The 13923-nt window shown below is 46.8% G+C and overlaps 1 protein-coding gene across 1 annotated transcript in view; it reads left to right on the forward strand.

Annotated features, from left to right (window-relative positions):
• Positions 1 to 13923, forward strand: part of prex2 (phosphatidylinositol-3,4,5-trisphosphate-dependent Rac exchange factor 2) — a 135114-nt gene that overhangs the window by 47357 nt on the left and 73834 nt on the right. Inside the window, exons 11-15 of the mRNA XM_034289308.1 lie at positions 6494 to 6594; positions 8789 to 8892; positions 9004 to 9053; positions 12923 to 12998; positions 13831 to 13903. Coding sequence (XP_034145199.1) covers positions 6494 to 6594; positions 8789 to 8892; positions 9004 to 9053; positions 12923 to 12998; positions 13831 to 13903 — 404 coding nt within the window. The remainder of the gene's footprint in view (positions 1 to 6493; positions 6595 to 8788; positions 8893 to 9003; positions 9054 to 12922; positions 12999 to 13830; positions 13904 to 13923) is intronic.

A 13923-nucleotide genomic window follows, 5' to 3' on the forward strand; every position in this document is an offset into this window, starting at 1 on the left:
CCCTGTCTAGCTTTCGTTTCTCTCTTTCTTTTTCTCTCTTTCTTTTTCTCTCTCTGTTTGTGGCCTCTCATCCTGACCAACGTGACCATTGGGCTGCAATGTGTGTTGATTGTTTGTTTCCTCCAAGGTAAACAGTTTGATGATCTGTATATATGCATTTCCGAAAGTCATTCTGAAATGTTTTCTCTGAGCTCCCCAGTTTTGGACTTGACGTGTCAAAGTGTGACCAGTTTAGTTTGTTGTTTTATCCCGGCAGGTAGAACACAGGAACATAGCCTCATGGTTGTTGTATTATCCCGGCAGGTAGAACACAGGAACATAGCCTCATGGTTGTTGTATTATCCCGGCAGGTAGAACACAGGAACATAGCTTAATGGTTGTTGTATTATCCCGGCAGGTAGAACACAGGAACATAGCCTCATGGTTGTTGTATTATCCCGGCAGGTAGAACACAGGAACATAACCTTGTGGTTGTTGTATTATCCCGGCAGGTGGAACACAGGAACATAACCTTGTGGTTGTTGTTTTATCCCGGCAGGTGGAACACAGGAACATAACCTTGTGGTTGTTGCATTATCCCGGCAGGTACAACACAGGAACATAGCCTCATAGTTGTTGCATTATCCCGGCAGGTAGAACATAGGAACATAGCCTCATAGTTGTTGCATTATCCTGGCAGGTAGAACACAGGAACATAACCTTGTGGTTGTTGCATTATCCCGGCAGGTAGAACACAGGAACATAGCCTCATAGTTGTTGCATTATCCCGGCAGGTAGAACACAGGAACATAGCCTCATAGTTGTTGCATTATCCCGGCAGGTAGAACACAGGAACATAGCCTCATGGTTGTTGCATTATCCCGGCAGGTAGAACACAGGAACATAGCCTCATGGTTGTTGCATTATCCCGGCAGGTAGAACACAGGAACATAGCCTCATAGTTGTTGCATTATCCCGGCAGGTAGAACACAGGAACATAGCCTCATGGTTGTTGCATTATCCCGGCAGGTAGAACACAGGAACATAGCCTCATAGTTGTTGCATTATCCCGGCAGGTAGAACATAGGAACATAGCCTCATGGTTGTTGTATTATCCCGGCAGGTGGAACACAGGAACATAACCTTGTGGTTGTTGTATTATCCCGGCAGGTGGAACACAGGAACATAGCCTCATGGTTGTTGTATTATCCTGGCAGGTAGAACACAGGAACATAGCCTTGTGGTTGTTGTTTTATCCCGGCAGGTGGAACACAGGAACATAGCCTCATAGTTGTTGCATTATCCCGGCAGGTAGAACATAGGAACATAGCCTCATAGTTGTTGCATTATCCCGGCAGGTAGAACACAGGAACATAACCTTGTGGTTGTTGCATTATCCCGGCAGGTAGAACACAGGAACATAGCCTCATAGTTGTTGCATTATCCCGGCAGGTAGAACACAGGAACATAGCCTCATAGTTGTTGCATTATCCCGGCAGGTAGAACACAGGAGCATAGCCTCATGGTTGTTGCATTATCCCGGCAGGTAGAACACAGGAACATAGCCTCATAGTTGTTGCATTATCCCGGCAGGTAGAACATAGGAACATAGCCTCATGGTTGTTGTATTATCCCGGCAGGTGGAACACAGGAACATAACCTTGTGGTTGTTGTATTATCCCGGCAGGTGGAACACAGGAACATAGCCTCATGGTTGTTGTATTATCCTGGCAGGTAGAACACAGGAACATAGCCTTGTGGTTGTTGTATTATCCCTGCAGGTGGAACACAGGAACATAGCCTTGTGGTTGTTGTATTATCCCGGCAGGTGGAACACAGGAACATAGCCTTGTGGTTGTTGTATTATCCCGGCAGGTAGAACACAGGAACATAGCCTTGTGGTTGTTGTATTATCCCGGCAGGTTGTCTGGAGTTCTTTGTGTACAGATTATCACGGCTTGGATGTAGCATCCAGCGAAGTCACTGTCGTAAGGATCCCTCCCAAATCACCCCCTTTAGTGATTTGGGAGGGATCACCCTGATTTTGACTGCCGTTCCAGGGCTCTGCTCAGAAGTGATGCACTGTATAAGGGCTAAAGTGCCGTTCGGGATGTGCCATATGTTTATTGCTGAGCTCCAGTTAAGTGAATAATGGCATCTGAGCCTAATGCCTTTCTCTGGGCCGATTGCCCCCCCCCCCAGCACAAATCTGGATCAGTCACTTCAATGCTCCTTTCACTTTTAACTTCATCCAGAAGGGAGGGATGGAAACGGGAAAGGATAGAGTGAGTGAGACAGCAAACGAGGAGGAGAGGGAGAATGTCACGGTGTGTTGTGTGTTTGCCATTAAGTCACAGGGACAACGATTCAGTTGGTCTGTGAGTGTGTGTGAGAGTGTGTGTGGTTGTGTGTTTTGTGTGTGTGTTTCAGTGGGAGACTGTGTGTGTGTGTGTGTGTCAGAGCCTGTAATAGATTATATAGAGTCCTCCCCCAAGGTTTCACTTGTGTGCGTGTATGTGTGTGTGTGTGCGTGTGTGTGTGTGTCTTTGTGTGTGTGCGGGCTCATATCAACAAGTTTCTTCGGTTTTCAGTCTCATAGCACCTGCCATGTCCTCTGTTGATCAATAACTTGACAAAAATGTGTTTACCAAATTGCCCCGTAGTCCCTTTATATATACTGTTTATAGTGCCCTACTTCGGACTGGGGAAACGCACTGCACTTTATTGGGATTAGGTCACCATTTGTGACGTATGCAGACAGAGCTGCCTAAAACCGTTCCAGGAGACAGTCACTTTTAAACAGTGTGTGACTGGCAGTAAATGGTGTTTAATGGTCTCTCGAGGCTCAATGTGGCGGGAGAAATGGCCTGTTGAATGTCTAGATATGGTGACTGACCAACCACAGGCTGACAATCACAGAGTTCATAATGACCCTTGTTAAACGTTACAGTCTATTGGCCGGCTACCTTCTGTCCTGTCCAATCGTCTGCTGTATGTTGCTAGTCACAAGGTGTCCATTACTTCCACTCAGCCGAGTGCGTTTCTTCATCCTAACTGCCTGGTCTTAAATTATTCCTGTTGAAGACATGTTGTCTGACGAGCTTCCTTCAAGTCCGCGCACTGTTTTCTTTTACGTGATCACAGTCACAGACGAGCAGTGAGGGCGCACCTTTCCAGGTCATTGTGTCAGCAAAGATTCAGCGGGGATTTGTGACGGTTGAATTGTTGCTACTGAACCTTGGCAACGTCCATGTTTTAGATGATGAAAGCTACCGGGATGAATTCTGACAAAAAAACTTGTCCATGTACATAATTCATAACAACCAGGAGTGATGTTTGGTGTAAACACATTTGACACACAGCCTTTAGGCCCAAATGACATCCTGTTTCCTACGTAGTGCACTTCTTTTAACCATTACGGCCAACAGGCTGTAGTGAGGAGTCGTCCACTGCACTGTGTGGACAGACCTCAGCCTCGACCGGACGGCCGTGGCTAACAGCTAGCTGGCCCCATCTGGTGAAAGCTGTAACCACAGCAGTTGGGCCACGCTAGTGTGAGGGTGTCAGGTTCACTCACAGCACCGTGAACTCGGCATGTATAGTCCAGAAACTGTGCTGCAAGTGGACTTTGCAGGTTTTCTCAATTGCTAAGACAGTTTTATTGAATCTTGGGTCCAGATGCATTGGAGACCGCACTGCTTTGGCTAAGCGTCTCTCTCTCTCGCTTTCTTTCCATCCAGTGTGCTGTAGGTTGGTTTTATGGTCTCTGCTTTTCTCTTTGTCTCTTTCTTCATCCATTGTTCCGTGCGTTTGTTTCACGCTCTTTGTCTTTCTGTCCGTCTGCTTGTCTCTGTCTGTCTAGTTGCTGTAAAGAATAATGTGTTCTTAGTGAATACATGTAAAATAAAATAAGAAGGGGCATTATAATGTTGTAAGAAGAGGTAAAGGGCAGGACTGAGGCTCTAATTTGCTTGGCAGAGGATAAGGGCCCGAACAGGTCTGGTGATTTGTAGCGGGGTCAACTATTGCCCAGGTCACTGATTGATGGTTGGCTCATGTTGAGTCCAGGCTGGGACTCAGTGGAATCTGAGCATGTTGAGGTTGTGGTGGTGTGCAGTCCGTTTTAGTGGCGGGGGGGGGGGGGGTTCACGGTAATGAGGATGTATCATTAAAGGAGAACAATTAATGTCTCACTTTTTCTCTGTCTGTCTCCTCTCTGTCTGCCTGTCTGTCTCTCTCCTCAGTCGTATAGATCTGTTTGTAAGTGATTTTCTCTGCTTCTGTCTGTCTCTGGGATCAGTTCTAATCACACTAAAACCGTGTGTGCCCTTCATCACCATCGTCTTCGGTGTTCAGGAAGTTCTCATTCCATTGTAGATGTGCAATTCACATAACCAGACACACACACACACACACACACACACAAACGCACACATGCACACACACGCTCACTAAATGTGACAGAGATGACGGAGAGTTACAACATACAAACATAGTCAGTATAAATGTTTGGCTTGACATTCATCCTGTGTTCATCACAGACTAGTGTCCATCTGCTGACCCGTGTGGAGTTATTAGCCTGGACACAGATATGTATGCAAATAACTGGATTATAATCAAACTAGTGGCAGCATTTATATTACTGCTGTATTCCATCTTCAGTCCAAAATTACACACTACTACTAGGGCGCTATAGAGGGAGTGGGGCGTCATTTGGGCCACTTCGGTACCACACCCACAAGACACTGCATTAGACAGGCAGATGGATGAGAGCAGGAAAAGAGGGAGATGAGTAGGGGATGACGAGAGGAGACTGGAGGGGGGCAGTAGAACCATGGAGGACAAGATGTGTGTGTCAGGAGAACCAGGCTGGTTCAGTAAGGAGAACCAGGTTGGACAGGGTGTGTGTGTCAGGAGAACCAGACTGGTTCAGTAAGGAGAACCAGGCTGGTTCAGAAAGGAGAACCATGCTGGTTCAGAAAGGAGAACCAGGGAGGACAGGGTGTGTGTGTCAGGAGAACCAGGCTGGTTCAGTAAGGAGAACCAGGGATGTTCATGATGAGGAGAGAAGAGAGAAATGATTTGGAACAAGGGAGTCGATTTGATTGCTTGTCACTGAGATGGTTCTAACCCCTGCCTGAGACCCCCCCCCCACACGCACACACACACACACACACACACACACACTGTGCCCCAAAGCGGTTCTTCTGGTTGGGAGTTTGGGAAGACAGAGTGGATGACACACTGGGTGACAGTTTGGGATGACCGCAGAATTCCACTGGAGGAGCTGAATATGTTTGTTTAGGTTTTGTGGAGGGAACATTTTTTATTTCTCCCTCCCCTGTCTTCCCCCTCTCTCTCACACACAGGATTACAGAATGATACCAAGTAATCCTGTGTAGCTAGTTTCACTCAGTCACACTTAAATCGGGATGCGTTTGTTGTTTCACTGTGGTGTTAGTTTTCTCTGCACAGTCCTTTATGATCAACGTCAGAATCCTCCTCAGAATGCACTAAGCCTGAGTCCCAAATGGCACACAATTCCCTACGTAGTGCGCTACAGATAGCAGTGGACCATGTGAGGCATATGGTTCCATTTGGAACATACATGGCATAGACTCTAAGTAATACAGTGCAATTTGAAGTGATCTTGATAATACTAGGACTGCATCACAAATGGCTCCCTATTTCTCATGAAGTGCCCTACTTATGACCCGAGCTCACTGGTTCTCGTCTCCTCAGCGTGTTTCAATAAGGATTTTTTTTTTCTCCTCTGTAAGTTTTAACTGGTGATGTTGGTTGATTGTTGATTGTGATGTTCTTTTGTCTCCACAGTGAGTTTCTAAATTGGTAGATTTTTATGCTGTTTTATCTTTATCGTCAGTGAGATTCTGAGTTGGTTGATAGTGATGCTGTTTCGTTTCCTCAGTGAGTTTCTGAGTTGGTTGATTGAGATGTTGGTGTATTTCCTCAGTGAGTTTCTGAGTTGGTTGATAGAGATGTTGGTGTATTTCCTTAGTGAGTTTCTGAGTTGGTTGATAGAGATGTTGGTGTATTTCCTCAGTGAGTTTCTGAGTTGGTTGATAGAGATGTTGGCATATTTCCTCAGAGAGTTTCTGAGTTGGTTGATAGAGATGTTGGTGTATTTCCTCAGTGAGTTTCTGAGTTGGTTGATAGAGATGTTGGTGTATTTCCTCAGTGAGTTTCTGAGTTGGTTGATAGAGATGTTGGTGTATTTCCTCAGTGAGTTTCTGAGTTGGCTGATGGAGATGTTGGTGTATTTCCTCAGTGATTTTCTGAGTTGGTTGATAGAGATGTTGGTGTATTTCCTCAGTGAGTTTCTGAGTTGGTTGATAGAGATGTTGGTGTATTTCCTCAGTGAGTTTCTGAGTTGGTTGATAGAGATGTTGGTGTATTTCCTCAGTGAGTTTCTGAGTTGGTTGATGGAGATGTTGGTTTGTTTCCTCAGTGAGTTTTTGAGTTTATTGATAGGAATGTTGTTTTGTTTCCTCAGTGAGTTTGTGAGCTGGCTGGTGGAGATTGGGGAGACAGGTAACTCGGAGGAGGGAGTCCATCTGGGACAGGCTCTGGTGGAGAACGGCATCATCCACCATGGTAAGTGATCCACTTTGCCTTGATCACCATCATCACCATCATCATCATCATCTACACCCCCTGCCTTCTCTTCTCTCTCCTTGTTCTATTTTGCACCCACTCCACTCCAGTCTTTCACCATCTTTGTCCATCCTAGATGTCATCATCCACCTGTGTGTGTGTGTGTGTGTGTGTATGTGTGTGTGTGTGTGTGTGTGTGGGTCTGTGTGTGGGTCTGTGTGTGTGTGTGTGTGTGTGGGTGTATGCGTGTCTGATGAATGGCTGTGAGTTCAATAAGCTAAGCCTTTGAGAACAATGATTTTACCGTTATGGGTTTTTGACATAAACCAGTTGAGGACAGATGTCTTATTTGTGTGTCTTCTGTGTCTTCCACTGGTGTGTATGTTCCTTTTCACCTTACTGTTTATTTAATATGGTTTTAAATGGCTGTTCTGCGGCTGTGGATCATGACTGAGTGAAGTGTTTAGTGTCTGGGCATCTGCTTAAATCATTCAGCTGAATAAGTCCCGAATTTCATCCTTTCCCATACATAGCACACTGCTGCCTCCGTCCAGAACTGATGGGGGCGGTCCATTTTAAAGGGAATATGGTGCAGTTTGCCAAGCGTACCTTTCCCCCAGCGTTCTGTGCAGCTTTTATTGTTTTCTTCAAAAGAATTGGGCCTGCGGCCAAGCGAAGCATGGACCTAAATCACTCCCGCAGCTTTATCACTTCCTAACATAGAGAAATTAGTTTAGAGATTTAGAGTTAAGTTACCCACCACTGTGTGTGTGTGTGTGTGTACCAGGGTTAGCCCCCTGAAGTTAAGTAGGGAGTCTTAGTAAAGACCTCCAAAGTCTAGTGGGAGTCTTGTTAAAGCCCTCCAAAGTCTAGTGGGAGTCTTGTTAAAGCCCTCCAAAGTCTAGTGGGAGTCTTGTTAAAGCCCTCTAAAGTCTAGTGGGAGTCTTGTTAAATCCCTCTAAAGTCTAGTGGGAGTCTTGATAAAGCCCTCTAAAGTCTAGTGGGAGTCTTGTTAAAGCCCTCCAAAGTCTAGTGGGAGTCTTGATAAAGCCCTCTAAAGTCTAGTGGGAGTCTTGTTAAATCCCTCTAAAGTCTAGTGGGAGTCTTGTTAAAGCCCTCCAAAGTCTAGTGGGAGTCTTGTTAAATCCCTCTAAAGTCTAGTGGGAGTCTTGTTAAAGCCCTCCAAAGTCTAGTGGGAGTCTTGTTAAATCCCTCTAAAGTCTAGTGGGAGTCTTGTTAAATCCCTCTAAAGTCTAGTGGGAGTCTTGATAAAGCCCTCTAAAGTCTAGTGGGAGTCTTGTTAAAGCCCTCCAAAGTCTAGTGGGAGTCTTGATAAAGCCCTCTAAAGTCTAGTGGGAGTCTTGTTAAATCCCTCTAAAGTCTAGTGGGAGTCTTGTTAAAGCCCTCCAAAGTCTAGTGGGAGTCTTGTTAAATCCCTCTAAAGTCTAGTGGGAGTCTTGTTAAAGCCCTCCAAAGTCTAGTGGGAGTCTTGTTAAATCCCTCTAAAGTCTAGTGGGAGTCTTGATAAAGCCCTCTAAAGTCTAGTGGGAGTCTTGTTAAATCCCTCTAAAGTCTAGTGGGAGTCTTGTTAAATCCCTCTAAAGTCTAGTGGGAGTCTTGATAAAGCCCTCTAAAGTCTAGTGGGAGTCTTGGTAAAGCCCTCTAAAGTCTAGTGGGAGTCTTGTTAAAGCCCTCTAAAGTCTAGTGGGAGTCTTGGTAACGCCCCCTGAAGTCTAGTGGGAGTCTTGGTAACGCCCCCTGAAGTCTAGTGGGAGTCTTGTTAAAGCCCTCTAAAGTCTAGTGGGAGTCTTGGTAACGCCCCCTGAAGTCTAGTGGGAGTCTTGGTAACGCCCCCTGAAGTCTAGTGGGAGTTTTGGTAACGCCCCCTGAAGTCTAGTGGGAGTCTTGGTAATGCCCCCTGAAGTCTAGTGGGAGTCTTGATAACGCACCCTAAAGTCTAGTGGGAGTCTTGGTAACGCCCCCTGAAGTCTAGTGGGAGTCTTGATAACGCCCCCTGAAGTCTAGTGGGAGTCTTGATAACGCCCCCTGAAGTCTAGTGGGTGTCTTGGTAACGCCCCCTGAAGTCTTGTGGGAGCCCTCATAAGTCATTTATAAGTGTATATCATACTGCATAAAGGATGTATTCATTCAGGTTGACATGGCAATCCTCTGAGGTTGTGAGTTATGTCCTCAGTCACAGACAAACACCAGTTTAAACCGGAGCCAGTCATGTACCGCTTTCGCTGTGACGACGGGACGTACCACCCCAGGAGTGACATGCAGGACGTCATCTCCAAGGTAACTGAATAAACATTCTACCAGTTCTAAAGGTTCTTCTTATCAGTCATTTTTTTCACTTTTGAATTCTCTCTCTCTTTTTTTTATGTTGCACTCCTCCCCGTTCTCCAGGGGGTCAGGCTGTTCTGTAGGCTCCACAGTCTCTTCACCCCAGTCATCAGGTACAGTAGATGCTGGCTATCATTTTCCTTCTACCTGTTCAGTCGATTGTCTCTCCTCACGTCATAGCTGACATGTTGACCTGGGTTAAAAAGAAATAATCAGCCTAAACGTTTGTGTGTTACTACTATCCATTGAGTTTGTGTGAAGAGGAGAGTCCCCTGAAAATCCCTTTGAAATCCCAAGTGGTTTCACCTCATGGAACAATTAAAAGGAGAGAAGTCTAAACACCTGTCCTGCTGGCACACCAGCCTGCGTTGAGACCTTCACAGAATTATAATTACTTCCAATAGGATTTGAACCAAGGTGTCTTGGCGGGTGGTTCCAGGGCGCCATGTTGGCCAGGTCACAGTCCAACTGTCCAGTAATAACACCGGGACAACAGACAGGCCACGAGAGAGAGCAGTAACAGACATGGTGACACGGTATGTCAGCAGAGGAAGAGAGGAGAGAACAGCGAATGTCAGACATGATGCCTCTCTGGAACTAGGCGTAATCCTCTAGTACGAGGGACAGTTCTCTCCACAAACTACAGCCTGGAACTGGCAATCTATCAGATAATTGCTGGGCTGAAAGACAGTGTCTGGAGGAGAATGATTCACTGTCCATACTGAGACCCGTCAGAGTCAGGCCACTTCATGTCCCAATACAAGACATAACGGAGACCCGTCAGAGTCAGGCCACTTCATGTCCCAATACAAGACATAACGGAGACCCGTCAGAGTCAGGCCACTTCATGTCCCAATACAAGACATAACGGAGACCCGTCAGAGTCAGGCCACTTCATGTCCCAATACAAGACATAACGGAGACCCGTCAGAGTCAGGCCACTTCATGTCCCAATACAAGACATAACGGAGACACCGAACACTGCCTCCACAGTGGAACACATTAGCCAGAACACTAAGTGTGCATCTCAACTGGCACTGTATTGTCCATTTTAGTGCCCTCTTGCTATAGGGTTCTAGTGTACTATCCATTCAGGGAGTGTGGTCTGATTTGGAACACGTTGCCACTGTCACAGAGCTCTGCATGCATCCAGTTCTGCCGGGTGAAGGGACGTTTCATTGGCTGCAGAGATAGAGTTAGACTCGCCAGAAATTCTGTGCCTTTTCTGTTCTGAGTGGGCATTGAGTTGTGTTCCTGCCAGTGTTGTGTTTCGGTGAGGCATGTGTTCCCGTAGTCACAGTGCTGTTTGTCCTGTAGTCACAGTGCTTTTTGTCTTGTAGTTACAGTGATTTTTGTCTTGTAGTCACAGTGCTTTTTGTCTTGTAGTTACAGTGATTTTTGTCTTGTAGTTACAGTGCTGTTTGTCCTGTAGTCACAGTGCTGTTTGTCCTGTAGTTACAGTGCTGTTTGTCCTGTAGTCACAGTGCTGTTTGTCCGGTAGTCACAGGGCTGTTTGTCCTTTATTCACAGGACTGTTTGTCCTTTATTCCCAGGGCTGTTTGTCCTTTTTTCACCAGGGCTGTTTGTCCTGTAGTCACAGGGCTGTTTGTCCTTTATTCACAGGACTGTTTGTCTTTTATTCCCAGGGCTGTTTGTCCTTTATTCCCAGGGCTGTTTGTCCTTTATTCCCTGGGCTGTTTGTCCTTTTTTCCCCAGGGCTGTTTGTCCTTTATTCACATGGTTGTTTTTCCTTTATTCACAGGGTTGTTTGTCCTTTATTCACAGGGCTGTTTGCCCATTATTCCCAGGGCTGTTTGTCCTGTAGTCACTGGTGCTGTAGCTAACTCACCCAGGGTGCATCCTAAATGCCTCCCTATTACGTAGCATCTAGTGTGCAACCCCAGGATTTAGCACTAGTTCACCAGATTGGGTGTAGGGTGCCACTTGGAATGTACTCACGGCGTATCCACTGCTGTGTGTGTGTTCCCCAATGCATCTACGGCCCTGGGAATGCCAGACCTCTAATTGGAGCGTCCAGCCCCTGACTAATTAGGTGGAATTTCCTGGCCGATGGTGTAACAGAGTGTGTGTGTGTGACGTCCATGCATTCCGTAAAACAAAGTGGAGAAAACGCCCCCGCATCAGGGTTTAAAAGTACCCTCCTACAGGCTGACACACATATACACACACACACACAGACACACGCACACACACTGTGAGATTGGATGTAATGGTAGGACATGTCTTTATCTATTTTATTCTTCTGAATCTTAAAGTAATGAAAAGCAGCTTTGTGATGTCAGCATGGCTGTGATGTCAGGACGGCTGTGATGTCAGGACGGCTGTGATGTCAGGACGGCTGTGATGTCAGGACGGCTATGATGTCAGGATGGCTGTTATGTCAGGATGGCTGTTATGTCAGCATGACTGTGATGTCAGGATGGCTGTGATGTCAGGACGGGTATGATGTCAGGATGGCTGTGATGTCAGGACGGGGGTGATGTCAGGATGGCTGTGATGTCAGGACGGGTATGATGTCAGGATGGCTGTGATGGCTGTGATGTCAGGACAGCTGTGATGTCTGGACAGCTGTGATGTCTGGATGGCTGTGATCTTGGCATAGCTGTGAAGTCAGTATAGCTGTCCTGTCACAATGGCTGTGATGTCAGGACGGCTGTGATGTCAGGACGGCTGTGAGGTCAGGACGGCTGTGATGTCAGGACGGCTGTGAGGTCAGGATGGCTGTGAGGTCAGGACGTTTCCTGAACAGCAGAGTTTCTACTGAGCTGCCAGGCATCCCTGAATGACTTTGTAGAACTGGACCTTTTTCAGCTCTGTATATTCCTGGTTGGAGAATCTAATTCAGAATGCTCTTCCACCCTTCACTTTGGACACCGGTGGGGTCGCAAACCAGCCATGGTTCACTTCTGGACGAGGGGGAATAAGGGGCTTAAAAGAGTTAAACCAGGTTAATCAACCGACTATCTACCAGATGACCAGACTATCTACCAGACTATCCACTAGACAACCGCATAGACTACCCGACTACCTACTAGATGACCAGACTATCTACCAGACTGTTAGAGTGTTCATTATCCATAGGAGAGCAGACAAGCTGAAATTCCACTCATGACCTTGAACCTCTTTTTGGCCATTTGGTCTTCAGCTAGACTTCAGCTAGACTTCAGCTAGACTTCAGCTAGACTTCATTCACTTTGACAGCCTCCCCTTGATCCCCCTTCCTCACCCTTATGCACCCCCGCTTCACAGCTCTGATTCTCGGGGGTTAACTGGCAGCGCCATGTCCCCCATCCATGGAGGTCTGGTGCCTTGGCACAGCAGAACGGTGTGCCTAACTGGCAAATGCCCGGCACCGCACGGCACCCCTGCCTCCATCAGTGTCCTGACCCAATGTCAAACAGAGTTATTGCAATGGAATGTTCCACTCCAGAAACATTTTTGGGGAGGGGGGCTGTCATTCACCCTCTTGCTTGACTTTCTGGGGAACTGCCGACAGCTGTGATTGGATATGAACCTTCAGGTTTTTCAGACTTTACGGGGTGTGTGTTTGTGGGGTGTGTGTGTCGAGAGTCGGGGGATGTGTGCGCGCTTCTGTAAGGATGTGGTATGAGGGTGTTTTGAGGGACTTTCCAGGCCAGCTGGGCGGCCCCTGTTTGCCCCCTGGGAGATCCCTGTGTTCATGGGAAAATCACCAACTGCTACGGTTCACAGTGACACTCTCTGGACACACACACACGTTACTACCACACACCCAAGGCCCTTGGGTCCCTTGTTAACGGATGGGTTCCTGTGGTTGACCACTGACTGATACTGACATCACAGACGACTGAGTTTTATCCAGTCCCTCCACAGGTTCACGGTGTCCTGGCCCAGTAGGATGTTGCCTTAACACTGCCACTGAAACATCTATTCCAAATCAGGCCAAGTTGTTCTAAGTCTGTGTTTATTTCTCTGCCCTCAGGGATAAGGACTATCATCTGAGAACGTACAAATCAGTGGTGATGGCCAACAAGTTGATAGAATGGCTTATAGCGCAGGTAAGACTCCGCTAACCATCTTCCACAGGTAGAACTCACTATCTCCCCTTCTGCCTGTCTCTTCACATTATGTTACGAAGGGCCCCTAATGGTATGTTCGGCATGCACATGTATTGGAAGCACATTGCTCCCCTCAGAAAATGATTGAAAAGAGAGGACAGGAGAGAGAGAGTGAGAGAGTGAGAGAGGAGAGAGGGAAACAAAGAGGGATGAGATAAACGGAGAGAATGAAACCGAGGGTTGTAGAGGAAGAGAAGAGACTGTTGACCCGGTCCGATGAAACAGACCTCACGGACTCAGCGTGCTGTGTGTGTCTGCGTGCGTGCGTGTGTGGGTGTGTGTGTGTGTGTGTGTGCGTGTGCGTGTGTGTTTGTCTATTTTCAGCTTAGGGGTTTGATTTAGGGTAAATGTTACAATCAGGTTTTGGGTTAGAATTAGTGTGAAGGTTATGTTTAAATGTCATGGTTAGGTTATGGTCATGGAAAATATGATTTTGAATGGGTTAAACTTTCTGTGTGTGTGTGTGTGTTCAGATGAATCAGGAGGAATCAGATTGAAAGGGAGTTCTGCATGATTTCTCAGATAATCTGAATCTAAATCTCAATCTCTATTGGACAGGGCGCTCCACAGATTGATACACTTATGCTCCGGACTTCAGTTTTTCAGCATGTCTGTGTGTGTGTGAAAGCTTGTGTGTGTGTGTTTTGGGAATGAGGCTGTCTGTGGAACAAAGGGAGGGTGTTCGTTTCTTTTTCTTCTCTAAACACAGCTGTGACTCCCTCTGTCTCTCTCTCTGTCCCCTCTCAATCTCACTGTCTCTTTCTCTCTCTAGGGGGACTGCAGGACAAGAGAAGAGGCGTTGATCTTGGGGAAGGAGCTGTGTGACAATGGCTTCATGCACCATGGTACGACAAACAGAAAGAAA

Source organism: Esox lucius, chromosome 21 (genome assembly GCF_011004845.1).
Source record: "Esox lucius isolate fEsoLuc1 chromosome 21, fEsoLuc1.pri, whole genome shotgun sequence".
NCBI classification, from domain to species: Eukaryota; Metazoa; Chordata; class Actinopteri; order Esociformes; family Esocidae; genus Esox; species Esox lucius.